General features: G+C 41.3%; 1 protein-coding gene across 5 annotated transcripts in view; it reads right to left on the reverse strand.

Annotated features, from left to right (window-relative positions):
- Positions 1–67: 67 nt before the first annotated feature.
- The window catches only part of atg7 (ATG7 autophagy related 7 homolog (S. cerevisiae)), a 54,545-nt gene continuing 34,056 nt past the window's right edge, over positions 68–20,556 (reverse strand). For all 5 annotated transcript variants that reach the window (XM_061687302.1, XM_061687300.1, XM_061687301.1 and 2 more), the window contains one exon: positions 68–437. In XM_061687302.1, the coding sequence (XP_061543286.1) occupies positions 405–437 (33 nt within the window). In that variant the 3' untranslated portion in view covers positions 68–404. The remainder of the gene's footprint in view (positions 438–20,556) is intronic.

The following is a 20,556-nucleotide window of genomic DNA, read 5'->3' on the forward strand; positions in this document are numbered from 1 at the left end:
GATCCAATGCAAGAGGGTTTGAGAAATAAATCCATGATGTGTACAATATATTAGATGAGTACAGAAGTAGCAATAATATTTGTTTTATTACACAAAATAAATCCATGATAGAATAACACACACCATTTGGTTGCTGATGACTACAAACGGACACCATTTGTCTTAGACATGTTTTCCACAGAATGAAAAAAAAGTGAGTATTCAGTGTGTAAATATTACTGATTCACAATCAAAACACTAGAAGTGGTACATTCAAGGTTAAACTATTGGTTTGGATGTGGAGTTGGTGGAAACTTGTCAGAAGATGAGTGTTTTGGTCTTTCCATCTCGAAAGGCTTCCCGAGTGAGTCGAAACACAGATTCGTGATGGCTGTGACGTACCTCTTTTCAAGATTTTTGGTTCCTCAGATGCTCTCATCGTCACTCATGTCCCAAATCTGTTGGGGGGGGACAAAAAAAAAAAAAAAAAAAAAACATGTATTAGGAATGTAAAAATGATGCAAAATTTAAAGGAATTTAAAACTAATTTTGGCGGCACAGTGGACGACTGGTTAGAGCGTCAGCCTCAGTTCTGAGGACCCGGGTTCAATCCCCGGCCCCGCCTGTGTGGAGTTTGCATGTTATCCCCGTGCCTGCGTGGGTTTTCTCCGGGCACTCCGGTTTCCTCCCACATCCCAAAAACATGCATTAATTGGAGACTCTAAATTGCCCGTAGGTGTGACTGTGAGTGCGAATGGTTGTTTGTTTGTATGTATGTGCCCTGCGATTGGCTGGCAACCAGTTCAGGGTGTACCCCGCCTCCTGCCCGATGACAGCTGGGATAGGCTCCAGCACGCCCGCGACCCTCGTGAGGAGAAGCGGCTCAGAAAATGGATGGATGGATGGATAAAACAAATTTTCAAAATGTCATGGAATAAATAAATGGAGTTGCTCCACTGCTAGAGCGCTGACTAGAAACATACAACCATCTGACTTCAGCTACCTCAGCTATTTTGGGTTCGACCCAGTGTGAAGAAAAGTTTATTGACTTCTTTGGCTGCTAGAGCCGACAACAACCCGGAAGTGAAATGGCTTTGACAGCTAGCTCAGCCATCAAAGGTCAGATGAAGAAGGAAGCTTCATTTGAATTCTTGGCCAGCAAGAGCGCCAATGAGAACCATGCAAGCGTTTGACTTCAACTTACAGTGCATTTGAAAACTATTCACATCAGCGCTGGACTTTTTCAACCTTTTACTATGTTGCAGGCTTGCAGTCTTATTCTAAAATGGAATAAGTTAATTTCCCCATTCAAAATTTTACACAAAAAAACTCTACAAGGACAATATGATTTAAATTTTTGCAAATTTATTAAAAGACAATTTTAAAATCCTGTATTAAATCACTGTATACCAAAAGGCGCACTTAAAAGTCTTACATTTTCTCCAAAATGGACGGGGCGCCTTATGTGTGCACCGAGTTCCAAAATCTATAAATGTTGTTGTGTGATGAGGGCTCCGCTTGACTGACTGGGAGCATTTCCTGCCGACACGCTGCTTATATAGAAGAAAGGCGGACGTGACTGAGTACAGCGTGCGGACGTAAAGGGGGAAGGGTGCGCGTGAAGGAGGACGCTAAAGGCACGCCCCCAGTAGGTATCTAGCATCGGTATGTGCATTGTGCAAAATATCGGTTTGGCTAAGGACCCCCGAAAATGACTGCGGTCAAGCCAGCCTCCACTCGTAAAGTAGCAATAAGGTCAGCCGCCCCTAATTTTGTTCATACTAGGCATTACGGTAATAAGTCGCCAACTCGCGCCGAAAGCCACCTTCAAAATAAAAGCTTCCCAATAATACGGACGTCAATGCTCTTTGGTTAAGGCAAGCTATCAGTTACGCGGCGGAACATGGGAATCGAGCAGCCGCGAGACAATTCAAGGTCAACAAATCCATGGTTCGCAAGTGGAGGAAGCAGGAAAACGAGCTTCGCCGAGTCAAGACGACGAAGCTGAGTTTCCACGGAAACAAGGCGAGGTGGCCCGAGTTGGAAGACCAACTCGAGCAATGGATTAATGAACTCCAACCGCTGGACATCGGTGTAAAAGTGAAGTTGCGAGCGGCGTGGGAGCGATGGATGACAGATGGCGAACACAGCTTTACTAAGACTAGGAGGCAGCGCCGGGCGAGTTACGCCACAATTTGTGAATGGATTGTGACGCTTGTTCGAGCTTTCGCACGGCAACGAGACTGACTCGAACATGGCGTGTTTGATTGAGAACTTGCCCAGCTGTTCATTTCGGATACAGAACATGAGGCCTTTGATGGATTTGTGGATGAGGATTGATCAAAAAATAACGTGAGTACATTGTTAAGTACTTCAATAAAGTCCAACCGAACTCAGTTTTGCTCCCGCTGCCTTTAAAAAAAATCGTTTTAGCGCGCATGCATGCTACCGTATGTTTTAAGCTAGCGCATGTTTTAAGATAGCATATGTTTTACCATGCCTGCGCCCAATAATACGGTGCGCCTTATCTATGTGTTAAATACAGAAATAGACCCCATAACTGAGACTGCTCCTTTTAATGCGGTGCGCCTTATGGTCGTGAAAATACGATAATAAATTTTTCACAGCATTTGCTCAATACTTTGTTAATACCCCTTTGGCAGCAATTATAGCTTCGTCTTTTTTTTTTTTGTATATGATGCTACAAGTTTGGCACAGCTATCTTTGTCCAGTTTTGTTTCATCCTCAGTCAGCCTAAGTGTGAAGAAAATTCTTTGGCTGCTCTAGCGCCGAAAAGAAACGTGCTACCATTTGACCTCTAACTTCAGCTACTGTACCTCAGAGATCTAGTGTGAAGAAAATGTGGTTTCTGAGTTTTTGGTTTTCTGGAGCACCCACGTGAAATCTAATAAAAATGTATTATGAAATCCCTTTTACAATGAGGAACAGATTGTGTTCTACTTCAAAGGGTTCCACTGTACTTGCAATCATGACTGAAGGCTTTATTATCAGGAAGTGGCAGGAGCATGTGATGCACACAAACACACACGCTCAACCTCCATGGCAGCACTGTGTCAGTAAACAAAAGTGGTCTTCTCGTGGCAGCGGATTCTTTACATTCCCGCTCTGTAAGACGTAATTCACATACCTCTAACACTGCCTGGAATGCTCCACACACACACAGACACACACACTTGACACATCCATGATGCATTCCTTGGAAAGCGCTGCTTCAAACCTCCACACGCTGAGCCGCGGATTCCGGTGCAGAGCTCATTGGGGACTAGCAAATGCAACACACTCACTCAGTACTATTGCACACATGACGGCCTCAATCCATGCGTCTTATTCATGCAGCTTTAAAATGTGTATAAATAATCAAAAAAAAATGTGGTAACTACTTCGGATGGGTCGGAACCTAACCCCCACGGTAAAGGAGGGATTACTGTATTTGAACATGCCAAAAAAAAACTAATTTCGAGAAAATGTATAGGACATACTGTACGTATTTTAGGGTCTGTGTACATGCAGGGACTTATACGAGGCAGGGACTGGTGGGGTGACGTGTGATGTCAGTGGGTCTATGTGCGAGTGTCAGCTGCTAACTACTTAATAGCTGCAGCGGTCGGCCTTGCAATACGAGTGACCCGACCGACTTCTGAGTTTTTCGAGATGCGAGGCGTCAGTCGGCCAATTTTAAGTCCGCTAGCTTAATGCTACCACACGATACGAAACGCCATATATGGCCTCAATAGTAGCAACTATGTAGCAGTGTTACAATGCTTCAAACAACGGGTAGTTAAACAAAATGATGCAGCAACAGATGTAGAGAGACAATATAACAATACTCACAGGCAAATATTCTTTATCCCCGACTAAAACGACTAATATTAATGCAGTTTACTGAGTCACTTACAGTAGTTGTGAAACTCTTCTTTGTTTGTGTGTTAAACTTGCCCCACTGGTGGCCAAGTTGTGCATACCAGAAGGAGCAGCAACGATGCACAAACTGTTTAATTCTTTATATTACAGTTTTATCATGTTATTTCTGTTTTTATAAAGTAAAATATTATAGAGTGCAAAGTTTTTTGTTGGGTTTTTTGTGGGAAGCTGGAACAGATAAACGGCATTTCCATTCATTTCAAAGGAAAAGGATTTGAGACGCGAGCATGGTCACAGAACGGATTCAACTGCTATTTCAAGGCACCACAGTATTTAGGCTAGTAGCGCACATGAAAACGGACGCACATAACACTGCGACGCCAGAGAATCTAAGGAAGCGTGCCTGAGCCACACGGGCACGGGGCATCATTTGGACGTGCTTTCGGCGTGCGGGATTAGCTCCACACTGCTGAGGTTTCCTCGCAGTGTGGAGAATGAGGACAAATTCATATCAAAGGACAACATTAGTGCTGGCCGGCCAGCACGCCACCCGGCCTTCGTGTGTGATTTGAACAAAATAAAGGACAGGGGAAGTGGGGTAAGGGGGGCTTTCTTACGTAACATGAATAGGCGCAGTAAAGTGAAGCCAGCAAGTCTGAGTGGGAATACTCCACGTTTAACAAATAAGAGCGTCAAATTAAATCAATCAAATGCATACATATACTGTTCCTGAACACACAACTACATAAATGAGCTTCAATAAGTCATGTCATACCGCTACATGTGGGATTGATGTTTAAGCCTCCTGTCCAATCACATTCTAGCAATGCTAACTATTCAAATGTAAAAAAATAAAAATAATTTAAATAAAAATCTGATACTTTTCCCCCCCTCCCTACAGTTGGAATTTACAACCAACTCGCTGAACCAACAAATACAAAAGTGAAAACTAACTAACAGCAATGAATGCCTTGCTTGGTGGGGCAACGGTTTTACTTCTGTCAATGAGCTATTTAATACTTCAAACATCCATCCATCCATCCATTTTCTGAGCCGCCTATCCTCACTAGGGTCACGGGCGTGCTGGAGCCTATCCCAGCAATCATCGGGCAGGAGGCGGGGTACACCCTGAACTGGTTGCCAGCCAATCGCAGGGCACATACAAACAAACAACCATCCGCACTCACATTCACACCTAGGGGCAATTTAGAGTCTTCAATTAACCTACCATGCAAGTTTTTGGGATTTGGGAGGAAACCGGAGTGCCCGGAGAAAACCCACGCAGGCACGGGGAGAACGTGCAAACTCCACACAGGCGGGGCCGGGGATTGAACCCAGGTCCTCAGAACTGTGAGGCAGACGCTCTAACACGTCCTCCACTGTGCCGCCAATACTTCGAACATTGGCACTAATTCCATAGTTTTGGACCTAAAAACAATGTGCGGAAAAAAATATCCCCCTCCCCCCCTAACACACACACAAATATACTTGCACACACACCGTGGCAGCAACTACAAAGAGATTGGCCCTGCCGCCGTCCAGCGGCCATCTTGAAACACGAATAGGCCTTATCGCTGCTCCCCGCCGTGAGCTAAAGACGCCTCTCTGCTAAAGCTGCATGTAATGTGTTTGCGTTTGTCGTCAGCTGCGCTGCTGCTGATATCCCGGTACTCTTAATCCTGAGATGGAATCGGAAGCACGAGCATTTAGCTGGAAGCTGCGGTCGTGACCTCTCGTGGCCAAATAATACGTCTGGAAAAGAAGCATCGCTGAATCTTTGAACTCTTGCCAGTTTTACAGAGCTCCCGGCAAAACCCACAGGTGGCAAAAGTACTCACACACTGTACTTAGATTGAACTACAGAAAAAAAAAAAACTTAATAGTAAAGGCGACGCTGGCTGGGTATCGAATCTGCGCTGCCTGCACAAAATGCAGCAGCACGTACCGCAACACTCCCAGTGCAAAAATGTTACTTAAGTACAACAAAAACGAGCAACGAGGTTTACAGTAAGTAGACTTAGTGTACATCCGGGTGGGCCCGCGACTCTCCTACACAACCACTGATGGGCTCGGTCGGCCATTAAACACACATCTGCTTTACATATTAGAAGTGACACCAAAGCACAAAGTGGAGCTTTCATCATGGAGACTGGCTCCATGTAATATGCAATTAGCAGGCCACACACACTGATGTGGTTTGTGCTGCCTACCAAGAAAGAAAGAAAGGAAGGAGGAGGTTTTCTTTTTTTTTTTTTGGTGACGAAAAAGAAACTGAGAAGACGGCAGGGCAGAGCTTTCCGTTTAATTGACATGTTGGAAATGTTTCAGATGAGAAAAAAATGACGACAATGCGTATCGGTTTTAGAGAGAATAACAGGCCACGCGGAACGGGCAGTGCGGCCTACGGCAAAGCTTTGATTAGGGGTGTGGAAATATGGAAACAGCAACAATGGACGACTATATTTAGGGTTCGATATGCTGTTTGTGTGTTTTCATGACTCTCTCTATGGAATGACTTCATGGAGCCAAAACAGTGCCGTGTAGAAGAGAAGAAATTAGCATGAAGTTAATTAGTGTTGCTAAATCTATTGACAATGAAACAAGCATTGACACTAAAAATGATTGCAGTGATAAATGAATTAGGCATTGAACCTCAGTTTTTGTGATTAAACCGTTCGATAGTCTTACGAAAACCGAACTATACGAAAACCAAATCAAGATTTCCCATAGCAAATAATTCAAATCCAATTAATGTTCCAGACTCAAAAAAAGTACGAACAAAAAGTGCATTTCACAGACAAACAGAACACTCCTGTTGCAATCGATTCAATGCCGTGATAATGAAATGACCTGGATGAATGAGAATATCCACAGGCATAGAGAATAACTATTGTGTTACATATAGGAAGCAGTGTAAAATAAATAGGACTAATAAAGTAAATGAAAATTTAACATCACCTCTATCTTAATTCAAGACTCTTGATGGCGTATGGAAGACTGTGAGGATGGGAGATGGAGGAGCCATTTTCGTAGTTCGCTACAAGTTTTCTCTTGAATTCTATCGTGTTTCTCGCCTTCTTTTCAGATGACTGGCACTTGAACTTTCTGTCACATTATGTAAAAAGTGGTTCAACAGACAGCAAGGTAAATTGCACAATGTTTTTAATATTAACTCAAGGCAACAACAACGCTCCCGGTCTGCTCGGCAACACAAGTTGGGGCAACAACACATTCTGTAAAAAGTCAGGCCTTCAAAATAAAAGCACACTAATTTAACACCACAGTTTCGCCAAACTTTCTATGGCCCTTTTATTTTTAAACCCTGACTTTTGACTTTTCGATATGTTACGCCGATGTTGTCTGTGTAAAAGCTTGCATTGTGGAATATGCCTTGCTGTCAGTTGAACCCTTTAAATATAATTTCTGAAATGCTTTGGATGAATGCATCGGATGATGCTCATGATGATGAGAAACAAAGGCAGACTGAGTCACGAGCGCATGGCATGGTGCATTCTGGGAAATGACTGGCTGAGTCATGTGGGTTTCTTTGTATGAAAACTGTGATATTTTGATGAAAAAAGTCATTGAAAATAAATCATGAAAATTACAGCATACGAAAACCAAAGTTCTGCTGTATTGTATTTTTGTACTTTTCAATCTCAATCTTCAGATGTCTCTTTCACGGCCATCTTTTTTTTTTGTGACAGTGGTTGTATTTTTTTTGGGGTAGTTAAGTTTGCCATGACACTATGCCCTACCACTATGATGATGACCTCATGCGGCCTGACGGGATATACTGACCACTTCCTCGACCCCCTTCAGACATTCCTGTGGAGTATGATGGGAATCTGCAGCGCAGTCCGAGACGGTTTAAAACGGGGTGAGACGGTCAAAGGTGGGTCGCCCTCTGATGTGCATGACCCGCAGATTTCAGGCCTTTCAGTGCGCTACAATGTAGCCTTGTTTTGCAGGTGTTTCAAGCAGCAATGTGTGATTGGTTCATGTTAGCGTTGGTCTCCTTGTAACAGAACTGGCCAGAAACCCAACATCCACCACAACTATAATCTACAAAAACGGGAATCAAACAATGGATTCTAATAATGGATTCTGAAAGGTAAAAATTTAAACTAGCATTTAACAAAAAAGGTTTCAGACAGCTTATCCCATTCTTTTCAACAATCAATAGTTGTGTTTGGTATGATACATATTTTTGTGGTGTTTCCATCGTCAAAAGTTGAGAAGGGTAACAAAACCCCCGATCAAGTACCCTTCCATTGGTATTTGTATTCCAGAATAATAAATAATAAGTAACCACATAAAGATGTAGATGCAGTGTCAGGATAAAGATAGACACACTGCAGACTGTTGAAATGCAGAGAATTGCCACTTCCATTAGAAGATTTGGAGTTTACCACTTCCACCCATATCCCAAAAACATGCATGTTAGGTTAATTGAAGACTAAATTGTCCATAGATTGTCTACATGTCACCTGCTAATAACTGCCGACCAGTCGAGGGTTTAACCCACTTCTCACGCCAAAAGTCAGCTGGGATAAACTCCAGCTACCTGCAGTCGTAAAGAGGACAAGCAAGGAGAGAAAATGGATGGATGGTTTTACACTTCAAATTAAATGCCAGTTTGTTAAAATTTGTCTCACAAAGGTCCACTAGCGTAATGCTAATACCCAATGCAAAATGCCATAGATGGGTTAACAACCTAATAATGGATGTTGCGGTGTTAAAAACCAGGGATAGCAAGACATGTAGATAGATAATATAACATTACTCATTGGAATATATTCTTTATCCTCTGCGAAAAATGAATCTTCTTTGTTTATATGTGTTTATTATACTGCCCCTTGGCGGCCAAGACGCACATACCTGAAGGACCCATTTAATGGATTAGTGCATGGAATCATGATGAATAAACTCAAATTTTTTACATTCTATTTAATTACTATGTGGCATTACTGTATGTTTTTATAAAGTACAATCATGTAGAGTGCTATTTTTATTTAAAAAAAAAAAAAAAAAAAACAGGTCACAAATACTTTTGATGGCTTTTTATGGGGGGCTGGAACAGATTAATGGCGATTTTTGCAAGAACAGTTTTTGCTCCGTTGGTCCGGACTGACTCACAGAGAACCACACAAAAGTCTCTCCCTGACAGGAGCACTCATCCATTTCCGCCATTGTGTCCGCGGTCTCTGCGGTGTTTTCATTGTTCCCGGCCTCATTAGACCTCTCATGGGGAAACACTGAAGGGAGTGCACAACCTCATCACTGGGACAGGAAGAGGAGATGGGTGTGGAGAGAGGAAGCAGGGCCAAAGAATATCATGACCACCGGGTTAAACCTTAGCACTTCTGATCCATTACGTAGTCAGCACGACAATAGACACTTCGGTTTCTGACTAACTACAGTCCAAATAAATGACCGTAATGTATGCTGCCAGAAATCCTCTGGAATTTTCATTAGAATTTATATACAACACTCTCTGAACTCTGAACTGTATCCATGCTAGTACTGTATTGAGCAGAACAATGATGACCTGAGAAGTTGTGCTATGGTGCTGGTCTGTGAGGATGTAGTTACTTTTAGCTCGGGATTAATATGCTTACATATTATGGTATGTTAAGGGGGTATTGGGAAAGGGTGGCTGGCGTGCTCCATGGTGACACAAGAGGGAAAGTGGTGAGGTATTAGAGGACATTTTTGCTGGGAACAGTGCTCATAAGCCAGTCCCAGCAAAGTCACGTAGCCCCATCATCAACCCCCCTTTTCCTCTTTTCCTCTCTCCCTCCCTCCCTTTCTCCCCTGCCCGTGTTTTCATAAACTCAGGTTAATCCAACAAAGCACCTGCACTCACAGCCCAAAGCTCCGATCTGAACCTCATCATCGCAGAGCAAAGACAAAAAATGCTAGTCTAATTTGCGCACATTTGCTCTTCTTGTCTATTTTCTACCTTGAGTCCTCCCCCACTCCCCACCTTGGCTGGTCTCTCAAGAGTTATAACTGCCAGCTACAACAACAAACCGAGTGGCTCTCAGCCGGGTGTGGTGGCCTGTGGAGCAACAGCTGAGTCCTGTTGTTTCTCCTGGGACTCTGACAGACAACTCCCCCCCAGACCCACATTTCTTTTCCTCCACCGCACTTTCCCTGAAATGTTTTGCTCTCTCTTGGGGTCAATGGTGGCCTCGCTCTGAGACAACCTGACTCCTAAATGTAGATTTTTCTCCGCCTTTTCCTGTCCCTACCAAGGGTGACAGTAAGGCCTGGTACACACAAGGATTTTTCAAATCTTTACAAATTGTTTATGTTCCAAACGCTACATAAAGATAAAAGAAAATGTCCTTTAACAGTTTTAGTCGTACTGTGTGTGGTGTGCTCTGATAATCTCAACACGGAACACCACACACAAAGATTCTGTTTGCTGCCAATCTACAAACTAGTCCTCTAAGGCCAGGTACACACAGACAATCGGGCAGTTTTTGTGCCGATTTTGCCCCTTCTGACGAATACGGAAGCAACCGTATATGAAAATAAAAATGTCTTGTCCGATGTTACTTTATGTCGAAAAGTGGGTTCCTCAGACGGCAAGAAGTATTTTCCAAAGCAAGTCGTTTTTTGAAAACATCACCATTTTGCAAGTCTCCGGCTGCGGCAACGTTCAGGAACACTCGGGGAAACATCAGCGCGTATGTTGAAGTGATCTTCGGTTTTGTGAGATCACGTGTGATTGAAAAAAGATTGATGAAAACGAATAAGTAGTTAGGAATGTGCTAATGGCTATAGAGTACATACTACATCCAACTTCTTTACCGCTTATCCTCACGCGGGTCGCGGGCTGCTGGAGCCTATCCCAGCTATCTTCGGGCGGGAGGTGGGGCTATACCCTGAACCGGTCGCCAGCCAATCGCAGGGCACAGAAAAACAAACAACCATTCGCACTCACATTCAGACCGACGGCCAATTTAGAGTCTTCAATCAATCTACCACGCCTGTTTCTGGGATGTGGGAGGAAACCGGAGTGCGCAGAGAAAACCCACCCAGGCACGGGGAGAACATGCAAACTCCACACAGGCGGGGCCGGGATTTGTACCCCGGTCCTCAGAACTGTGAGGCAGATGTGCTAATCAGTCGACCACCGTGCCGGCCTATGCAGCACTATCAACCTGCTCGCTACAGTAAAATGAAATACAGGTAGACCTCAGTATATCTCTGTGCTCAACTGAACATGGTGTCTTTTACACTGAAGCTGTCATAAACTGTTAAAAAAATGTATGAGCGAGGGGAAAAACAAACATGTACTTGTTTTATGTTTCCCTGCTGTATTTCTTGGTATCGCAATGTATATATCGCCCGGTAAAAACATTTAAATAAATCTAGATGTCATTTCCCCCCAATATCGTACAAGTGCAGCCCTAATTCATGGAGTAGTCAACTTTCCCCACACACAGATTTTTGGTTGCAAATATTGAACACGTTTAATATTTAAGAATGTCGGCCCGACCCGTTTCACATGCTATTATCAGGACAAATTCACTGTGAACACACCTCAGACCACAGGATAATCTTACAAAACATAAAACTAGCCTGGCGTTTGTCGTCTTTGGCGAGGAAGAAGCAACATCGGGACAAAAACAGCCCAATTCTCATAAGTGTGTACTGGGCCAAAGAAACATTACTGCGACACAATGACCATCAGCTAATGGCTGATGTCACAGATTTGAAACACTTGCCACTATTCTTCGATAATATTGTTGACTTTTGATTCTGTGCTTATTTTTCAGGGTTTTGCGTAGCACAATGCAGTCATGCTTCTACACTGTGCTTCTTCTCAGGGCTTTTGCATACCATGCTCCCGTCATGTTTTGTCACACTCTCACTCTGGATCTTTTTCAGGCTGTTGCGAAGCAGGCTGCTGGCACATTTTGCCATGCTCTCACAGTGCGCTTCTTTTTCAAGTTTTTGGGTGAGCCCACTACTGTTTCGCTCGGTCCTTCTTTTCCAGCCTTTAATGTAGCACCCTGTTGTCACATTTTGCCACGCTCTCCTTTTCAGGCCTTACTTAAAAGGTTAGCAGTGGCCTGCTTTGTACACTCTCAATTTGTGCCCCTTCTACTTTTGTGTAGCACATTACTTTCACACTTTGTCACGCTCTCAGTATGTGCTTTGTTTCCAGGGTGTCACACTTGAACTCTGTGCTTCTTTTTCAAGGTTTTGTGTAAGTATGCTTCTGTCACATTTCGTGATGTTCTCACTTTGTGCTTCTTTTTCAAGCTTTTGTATAGAACGATGCTGTCACTCATTGTCATGCTTTCGCTCTGTGCTTCTTTTTCAGGCTTTTGTGTAGTACAATGCTGACACGCTCAGTACACTCCCACTATGTGCTTCTTTTCGAGGCTGTTGTCTAGCACGCTGCTGTCATGCTCTCACGCTACTCCTTTTCAGAATTTTTTTTTTTAAACACTGCAAGGAATCACAGGCACTCAGTGTGCCAACCCTCTATGCGAGACTATGCGACGGCACAAATGCTTCAAGAGTTGTGGACCAAACAGTTGCGTCACAGTCGTGTGTTACACACAAGCCCGAAAAAGAAGCACACATCAAGAAAGGTCAACATCATATAGCAGAACAGAGGCGAGATGTTGTGCAACATTGTGTCAGCCACAACTGGCATTGAATCGAGGGTATGGCTACCAATCTTGTTTCTTTATTGTCAGACCTCGTAATCTGCCTGTTCCCATTTCCCTCTTCCTGTCCGTCTATCAAACCCTCACTCCTCCGGTAAATTCTCTGACACACTTCCTGTACGCTTGAAGGTTATCAACACATTTTCTGAGTCACATTCACAAATGTCACAATTTTCACACCCTAGTTACAAACTAAATATTTACCTCCTAAGACTTTTTTTTTTTTTGTTCATCAGCGAGCAGGATGACAAAAACTAACTACAGACTTTGAGAAAGTTAATTTGGTTACCAATGCTTCTTCTGGGACAACATATTTTACCACACAGATTCTTTGGAAGGGACATTATATTTAGGACCTGATTCATAGTTTAAATGCAATCCATAATCATCTGTAAACATTTTAAACAAATCAAACTATGACAAAAATCAACTGCAGTATAAAGATTTTGTTTTTATATATTTTATTCGAAGGGCTATTATTTAACTATATTTTGTTCAGGTATGAATCCCAAATAAGAGCTTAGGCCTCAAGAGGTTAATTTATTAAACATCGTAACTCAATGACAAAATTTACCATATATGTGCACGGAGTGGCTAAAAGAGCCCTTGCTTAACTACGGATTGAGGGGAGGCGTCCATGAGGATTTTTGTATTACAGCGATACCTTGACTTACGAGTACCCCAAATTTTTCAAAATATGAGCTGTTGCTTGGCCAATTTTGTGCTTTGTCTTGCAATCAAAAATTTAACATAGCCTACAAGTGAGCTTTTAGTCAAGCCACTGTAAGCTTAATGCTGACATATAATGGGAAAAGCCATTGACGGGTTAAGGAGCAGCACAATGTCCATTGAATAGAAGCAGGAAATCATGATTTCTTTTCTTAATTCACATTTACTTTCTCTTAAATTATGTCATTACATTTTTATTAAGTACAACACTGTAGAGTTCTATTTTTCTTATTAAAAAGGTTAAAAATTTTTTGGGGGGGATTAAATGGATTAGTGGCATTCTCTATCCATTTCAAAGGGGAACGTTGATTTGAGATACGGGTGATTTGAGTTAGCAGCATGGTCACGGAACAAATTAAACTCACAAGTCTGAAGTTTAAAATAGAAGTGGAACAAATGATAAGGAACTACAGACTAGGCAGAACTAATAAAAAACATGGACGCACACAACAGTTTTGAGCAACCAACCGTCATTCTACTGAAATGCTAATTCTCAATAAAGCCAGTCTCCACATACCGCAAAATCATCTTCAATACTGAGCAGGGAAGATAGTCAGACTTTGCACTTTAATTCAATAATGCTGCTATTTTTGTTAAGAACAGAGTTTAGATGGGTTCACTGGTTAAGTCATTAATGTGCGAACAACTATGAACTATAAACGTAAATACAGTATATGAAGGTGCACAATTCGGTATTGCTTGTTAAACTTGGTGAAGGTCTGTCCTCTACTGAATGCCATTTTTAATTATTATGTTAAAGCCATCTCTACTGTGCTGTGGTTGGACAATATATGTGCAGCGAACCAAATGGCAATAACAACTTCAGAAACGGCATGTGTGCAAGTGTTGCCAGTTGAGACCTGCCCTATGTTTAATTAGAGACATGACTCAAAGCCAAATGATGTGTGGTCAGATGAGTAATGGCTGAAAGGGCACCCCCCACAAAAAACACAAACACGCACGACAAAACTGATAATTATAAAATCCAGAGAGCTTTTGCATTAGCGTGTTGTTGTAAAAGACTTGAGGCCTTCAAGAGAACCAAAGCTTTAATGATGCTTACAGGCCATGACACACATAGGCTACACACTGTCCCAAGGTTCCTGGTAAACCGCGGATGATGAAGAGCAAACCAGCAGTCAGTCTTCCACTACAAAGACCTTTTGTGCCACTATTTTAAGACCGATCAAACATAATTTGAGATTGTTTGGGAAATCACACACAGCTAATCACCCATTGAGACTTCAATGATCACTCACCACCCGATTATTCTGAATCAGGGCTAAAAGAGATAAAAAGAAAGCACAAGTTTACTAACAATACAACACAGGTGGATATTGTAAATCAACAGTTAATGATGTCTAAAGTGGTTTCATGAAAATTAACTACATTATGGAAATTGAAGATGACATAAACCGAAATGGTCACAGTGTGAGGTGCCTTTGAAAAACTTCTGGGAAGACACCATGTTTGTTTTAAAAGTAGTTACAGTGGGAAACGCAACAATCAAATGCACTAAAAGCTTATACAATTTGGAGTTCAACCACCATTTTGAAGACCAAAAAATATGCATGTTTTTTCCTGCGTATGAAATTTGGAGGCAGCCACCTCCATCTAATTCCGGGCAATCGCTGGCTCTAAAACCCCTGGCATCATGGAAACTGTTATTATCTGACCAGTGTTGGACTAGTTAGGGGTCTTCTTTAACTGCACTTGCGGTATTATGCAGACGGGGCGGCACTGCATCAGAAACAGTTAGATGTTGCTGCAAATTTTGCTTTCAAATTCATTTAAGTATTATATGGAAAATTATGCACTCACCAGTTCTATCCTTTTGCTCATAGGGTGGTGCCCTAAGAAAGTTTAATTCATTCTGTGAAAACGATCGCAACTCAAAACACTCATATCTCAAATCACCATTCCCTAATGAAAAACCATTAATCTGTTGTAATCTCACCTCCAAAAAAACATTTTTGCAATGTGTTTTTGAAGAAAATTGCACATTGTACTTCATATAAATATATAGCAATTAGTAACATAAATTAATGGATTACAAAGAATCAAACAGTTTGTGCATAATGATTAATTCATTGCGACTCGTTCAGGTGTGTGCTACTTAGCAGTATAATTCAGTCATGCAGAAAGGTTTCCCTCAGCTACTTTAAATGACTTGGTAATCTGCAGTAATATTGGTCGTTTTTGGCAGAGGACAAAGAATGTCTGTGAGTATTGCTGTGTTGTATGTCTCTATGTGTTCAAATATTCGTTAAATCATTATAAAACCGCTACATTGATACTACTCCTTAGCCCTTCGATTGCATTTTACATTATGTGGTAGCATTAAACTAGCAGACTTTAAAGCAAAGTTAAGTAGTCATTTTAAATACACAATGTGTAATTCTGTTTATGTTTAGTTTGACAGTAAACGAACTGGGAGTGGCATTAAAAAGCTTGAAGCCTCTTTATTTATTTATTTTTTGACGAATTGTTGTCTGCCAAACAGCTGCTTTTTGTGAAGTGAGTTGAGTTGACTGCCACCATACAGCGCCTCATATCGTAAATTTGTGCTCGCAAGTCAAAGCAAAAAAAAAAAAAAAAAGGCCGAACAATGGCTTGTATGTTGAAGAACTCATAAATCGGGTCACTCCTATCTGAAGGCACCACTGTATTAGTGTGTGTGTGTGTGTGTGTGTGTGTGTATATATATATATATATATATATATATATATATAAAACAAAAAACAACTTTTCTTTTCCATTTCCTCATTTGAAATGTACCTCTTATTTTTAAGTTCAATGAATCACAATCACGTATATTGCTTTTTACTTTTACTTTCGAACAGTCATATTAAGAGTTAAAAGGTCTTTTGATTTCAAACAATAAATAATTGTCCTAGGTCTTTTTTCAGAGACAAATTAGGTCAAGGAAATTATGCCAAAGATGTGTATCCCTTTGTCTCTGTTTAGGTCTGTGAAACATGCTGCATGTGTGTGCGTGTGTTCTTCATTGCCATTTTCCTAGGGCTCGATGCTATCGCTGTCCTCCATGTGCTGGACAGAACAGTGCCCGAGGAAAGAGATTAAGAGTCGGCATTGTGGCCAGTGTGTGTGTGTGTGTGTGTGTGTGCGTGTGCGTGCGTGTGTGCGCATCAGATCACCAAGAGCGGATTACCTGAGAGACAAAATCTGGCATACACTACACATCACAACCAATGTTTTCCCATCACTTCTCAGTTCTTATACTGAAGCCTACTCCAGACTTCTTCTTTCTCGATCATCAACTGTATTTTAACATAACACATCGGTCGACTTTGACTTGCAATTCTGCAGTTTACACACAAAAGCAACCTGGGTAAAATGCCAGTAAAAAAGAGGCTTTTACAGGCAATGTGAAAGGACATGTTGACACTATGTACAAAGACATTCTGCCACGCATGGCAAAAAAATGCCTATAACTCCAACTCAAACATTAGTAAATTTGCTGGTTGACTTCAACCCCCCATACCGTGCTGTTGTTGCTCTCACAGAACAGTGACCCAGGAATAGGGCAGAAATTTCCTGGCTTTTATGGTATTAAAAAGGTTAGCGTACACTTGCTAAAAAACAAACTGTGATTAAAAACATCATTGGCTGAAGTAATTAAAATACAGGCCTTTCATGAAAGATGTACAGCCATTTAGAAGTAAAACCACATTCTAAAAATGCATCATGGGAATAGTGGTGATAAGACGGCAAAGACAAGGAAGAGTCGGTGCTGAACAGGGATGCAAAGTGGGCCTAGTCGTCCATCTGTGTGTCTGTTTGACTGTCTGTACGTGACTTCAGCCAGCTGCCAGGCCACAAGACGACATCTCACTGGGCTTCCTGGCGCCGGGAAGCAGGACCAGTGTATAGGATGCATACTTTCCTTGTACGTGTGGGGGGGGGAAAGATGGCTTAAAGGGTCCTGTTTATGAAAATAACCCCCCTATGATTGATGATTGGTAATTCTGTATGAGCCCATTTAGGCGAGTGAACAGCTGGTGTGGGTGCCAGTGCGTCCCCTCTGCCCTCTACCCGCACTCCTTCATGACACCAGCCCTATGGGCGGTTTTATTAATAATATACAGAACATCAATGAAGTTGGCTGAAAACATCTTTGTCTTAACGCCTACTAGTTATGATTTTTTTTTTAATCTGTTGTTTTATCTTCTGCTGTAGTTTAAAAAAGCGTCCCTGTTGACATGCACTGTTTACACGAGGGCTGTTGGGCAAAGAGGGGGGAGAAAAAATAAATAAAAAATACATCAACTAACTCAGCTTTGTCAACCACAAAAATTGGTCAACGCAAAAATTTCTGCCTTGAGGCAATAAAAAGAATGAATAAAAGCATATTAGCGCTGCCCGGAACCATTTAGCCACTGTCTGTTTATATGTATGGACATTCTTTGCAGATGGATACACTGTTGGTTCCGTGGAAAAGCATTGTCAAAAATGACAAAGGAGCATCTGTAAGTGATTTTTAAGACACTATTAGATGTTTAATCAGAATCATCTTTATTTGCCAAGTATGTCCAAAACACACACGGGATTTGTCTCCGGTAGTTGGAGCCGCTCTAGTACAACAGACAGTCAATTTACAGAACACTTTGGAGACATAAAGACATTGACAAAAAACAATTGTGCAAAAAGATGCAGAGTCCTCTAGCACTTAGAGCAGTTCGAATGACTAATATTGCAATAGTCCGGTGCAATGACCATTGTGCAAAGGGCGCTGAGACTTCAAGGAGTGGATGCGGTTTAAAGTGACGAGTAGTGCGATCATCTGGGACAATGTTCTGAGTGGGCAATGTATGAGTTGGCTGAATGTTTTTTGTTTTTTTTTAATACCTAAAATGGTCATCGCTAGCACACTAATACTAATCGCGAATGCTAACCGTTTAGCAAAGTCTCAAATTCTGTACAGAGTTCATACCATACACTCAGTACCAACATATGCAGTTTAAGGACAGAAGTACAGCCCTCATAAATGAGAATAAAATGCATGTTAGTAGTAAAAAACTTTAAAAAAGAAAAAATGGGGGGACATCGATTACTCGACGAAATATCTATAGGATATTCGAGTCTGAAAAGATTTGATAGAGACAGCCATCGTTTACACTAACAACATGGCTACGAAAAGAAGCACAAGTTAACATGAGCGGAGTCAGTGTTGCAACTTAGCAATTTTATCATCTTTTTTTTTCAGGAATGCGACTAGCGAGTTAAATTCCTGCTAAGAAGAGACAACATGAGCAGAATCATTTTCCCATTGTTTTCCATATAAAACGAAAGGTGTCAAGTAGAAGCAATCAGAGTCAATTGCACTGATCATTGTCAAAGACATGGTGCCCATTTCTACGTCGCAAAAGCATTGATTTATCGAAACATTTGACCCGAGGTATGCTCTTCCTAGCCGCACATTTTTTACCGCGGTCACCTTGCATCACCTGTACAACTGTACTTGAGAAAAGCCCTGAAAGAGCTTGTGGTGGTGCGGCATTACTCTTCGACAATAGACATACTGTACTGATCAACCGAACCACGACATTTTACAGCTCATTTTATGATATTAAATTGTTGAACATTTAAAATCTTAATGAACTTAGTATCATGTTTTGACAAAAGGGACATATTTCCAAGAGGAAACATTTATTTTCACATTCTGTTCACATTCTGTCTACCATGTAGGTTAAGGCTTCAAATTTGTTTTTTGGAAAAAACTCTTTAAAAACTTCTTTGGAGAAATTAAACAGAAAAAAAAACGAATATCACTGTCATTTGCTTTATCTATAAGGAAAGGTGACAAAATCTATTAAAAACAATGAAAATCAGATTTTGTGTTGAGTTTACTTTCAGGACATATTGCGCTGCAGTAATTCGCAATTCATCATCATCTTTCTTTCTTGTATGTTTTTTGTGTTTTTTTTGTTTTTTTATGTTATTTGAAATAGGTAACAAAATCTGGAGGACAAATTAGCCTTTGAAAGACCCCTGCAAATGACCAAAATTACCGGTACCCCAAAATGACCACTTCAAATCAAAATGGCAGATGTCCTGTGTATTTGCCTGCATGGGTTTTTGAGACTCTACTTGTGACAGACTTGCTAATTGAAACTGGCTTCAGGAAATGAATTTTTGAAAAATTACAAGGGGATATACATACTTTATTAGACAGTGATAATAATAACCACTGGATGTTTGCAGCCTTCAAATGCAACTAACTCAGTGAGGCCCAAATGTTTAGCATCGCATACCTCGAAAGGCACTGTTAAATGGGGAAGGAGGGACTCTGGGGAATGATGACATTGTTGTTTACCAAAGTCTTGACACAGATTATATATTTATGAGTTGATGAAAGGAATTATTAATTTGATTGGATTATATGACATCTAAAAGTAATATACAACTACCGGTATTTAAAAAAAAACAATTATTAATCTAGCAATAATTTCCATGTAGACAGACGATCAAGGAAATTTAGTCCAATGTCCATCCCTCGCTAACACATTATAGGATGAATTTAGGATGGTCCATCAACATGAATAATAAACCAGGGTCCCCGGGTTGCTATGGCAACTGTCATTCTGCAAAGCAAAGGTCAGTGTACTGTCAAAGTGATCGTGAAGCTGTTAGAATAACTTGTCTTTTCCAAAAAGCGAAGAAATTTCATTGAAAATCTCAAGATTCTGACTCGCATTCTAAAATGTTTTATGGTGTCGATAATGATGCAATGGACTTTCTTCTCATCTTGGAATAGAATCATCTTGGAAATTGTTGCGTTACTGAAAAGCTTGCTGGAACTCAATACACCAGCTATCAAGGAAGAAAAGGAATACAATTACACTCTCGACAATGGCCTCCATTATATGCGGTGAATGCCCAGGAGTTGAAGGATCGAGCAAAGGGCAATCTAGCTGCAGATAAAAATACAATCTCTGAAGGACAGTAACCTTCGAGCAGGATGGGATTGGAAAAGGTTAGGGAGGCAGGTTATAAGTCAAGCGCTGACTGACATAACTTTGCTGAATTTAATGTGTGGATGACGGAGGAGCTTTAGACACACTATGTTTAGTACTGAATGCAGAATCGATGAAAAGAAAGGAAGGATGGGAGGTGAAATATGTCTGCGCATAGCAGACAAGCATTCCCTGCGAGCATTTATTATTAGCGTGGCGGGCACGGCATCGTTTGCATACGAGCATGTCACAGAAATACATGCATGCTTAAAAGCGGTGATACCGGATGACGA

This window comes from Phycodurus eques, chromosome 10 (genome assembly GCF_024500275.1).
Source record: "Phycodurus eques isolate BA_2022a chromosome 10, UOR_Pequ_1.1, whole genome shotgun sequence".
In the NCBI taxonomy this organism is placed as follows: Eukaryota; Metazoa; Chordata; class Actinopteri; order Syngnathiformes; family Syngnathidae; genus Phycodurus; species Phycodurus eques.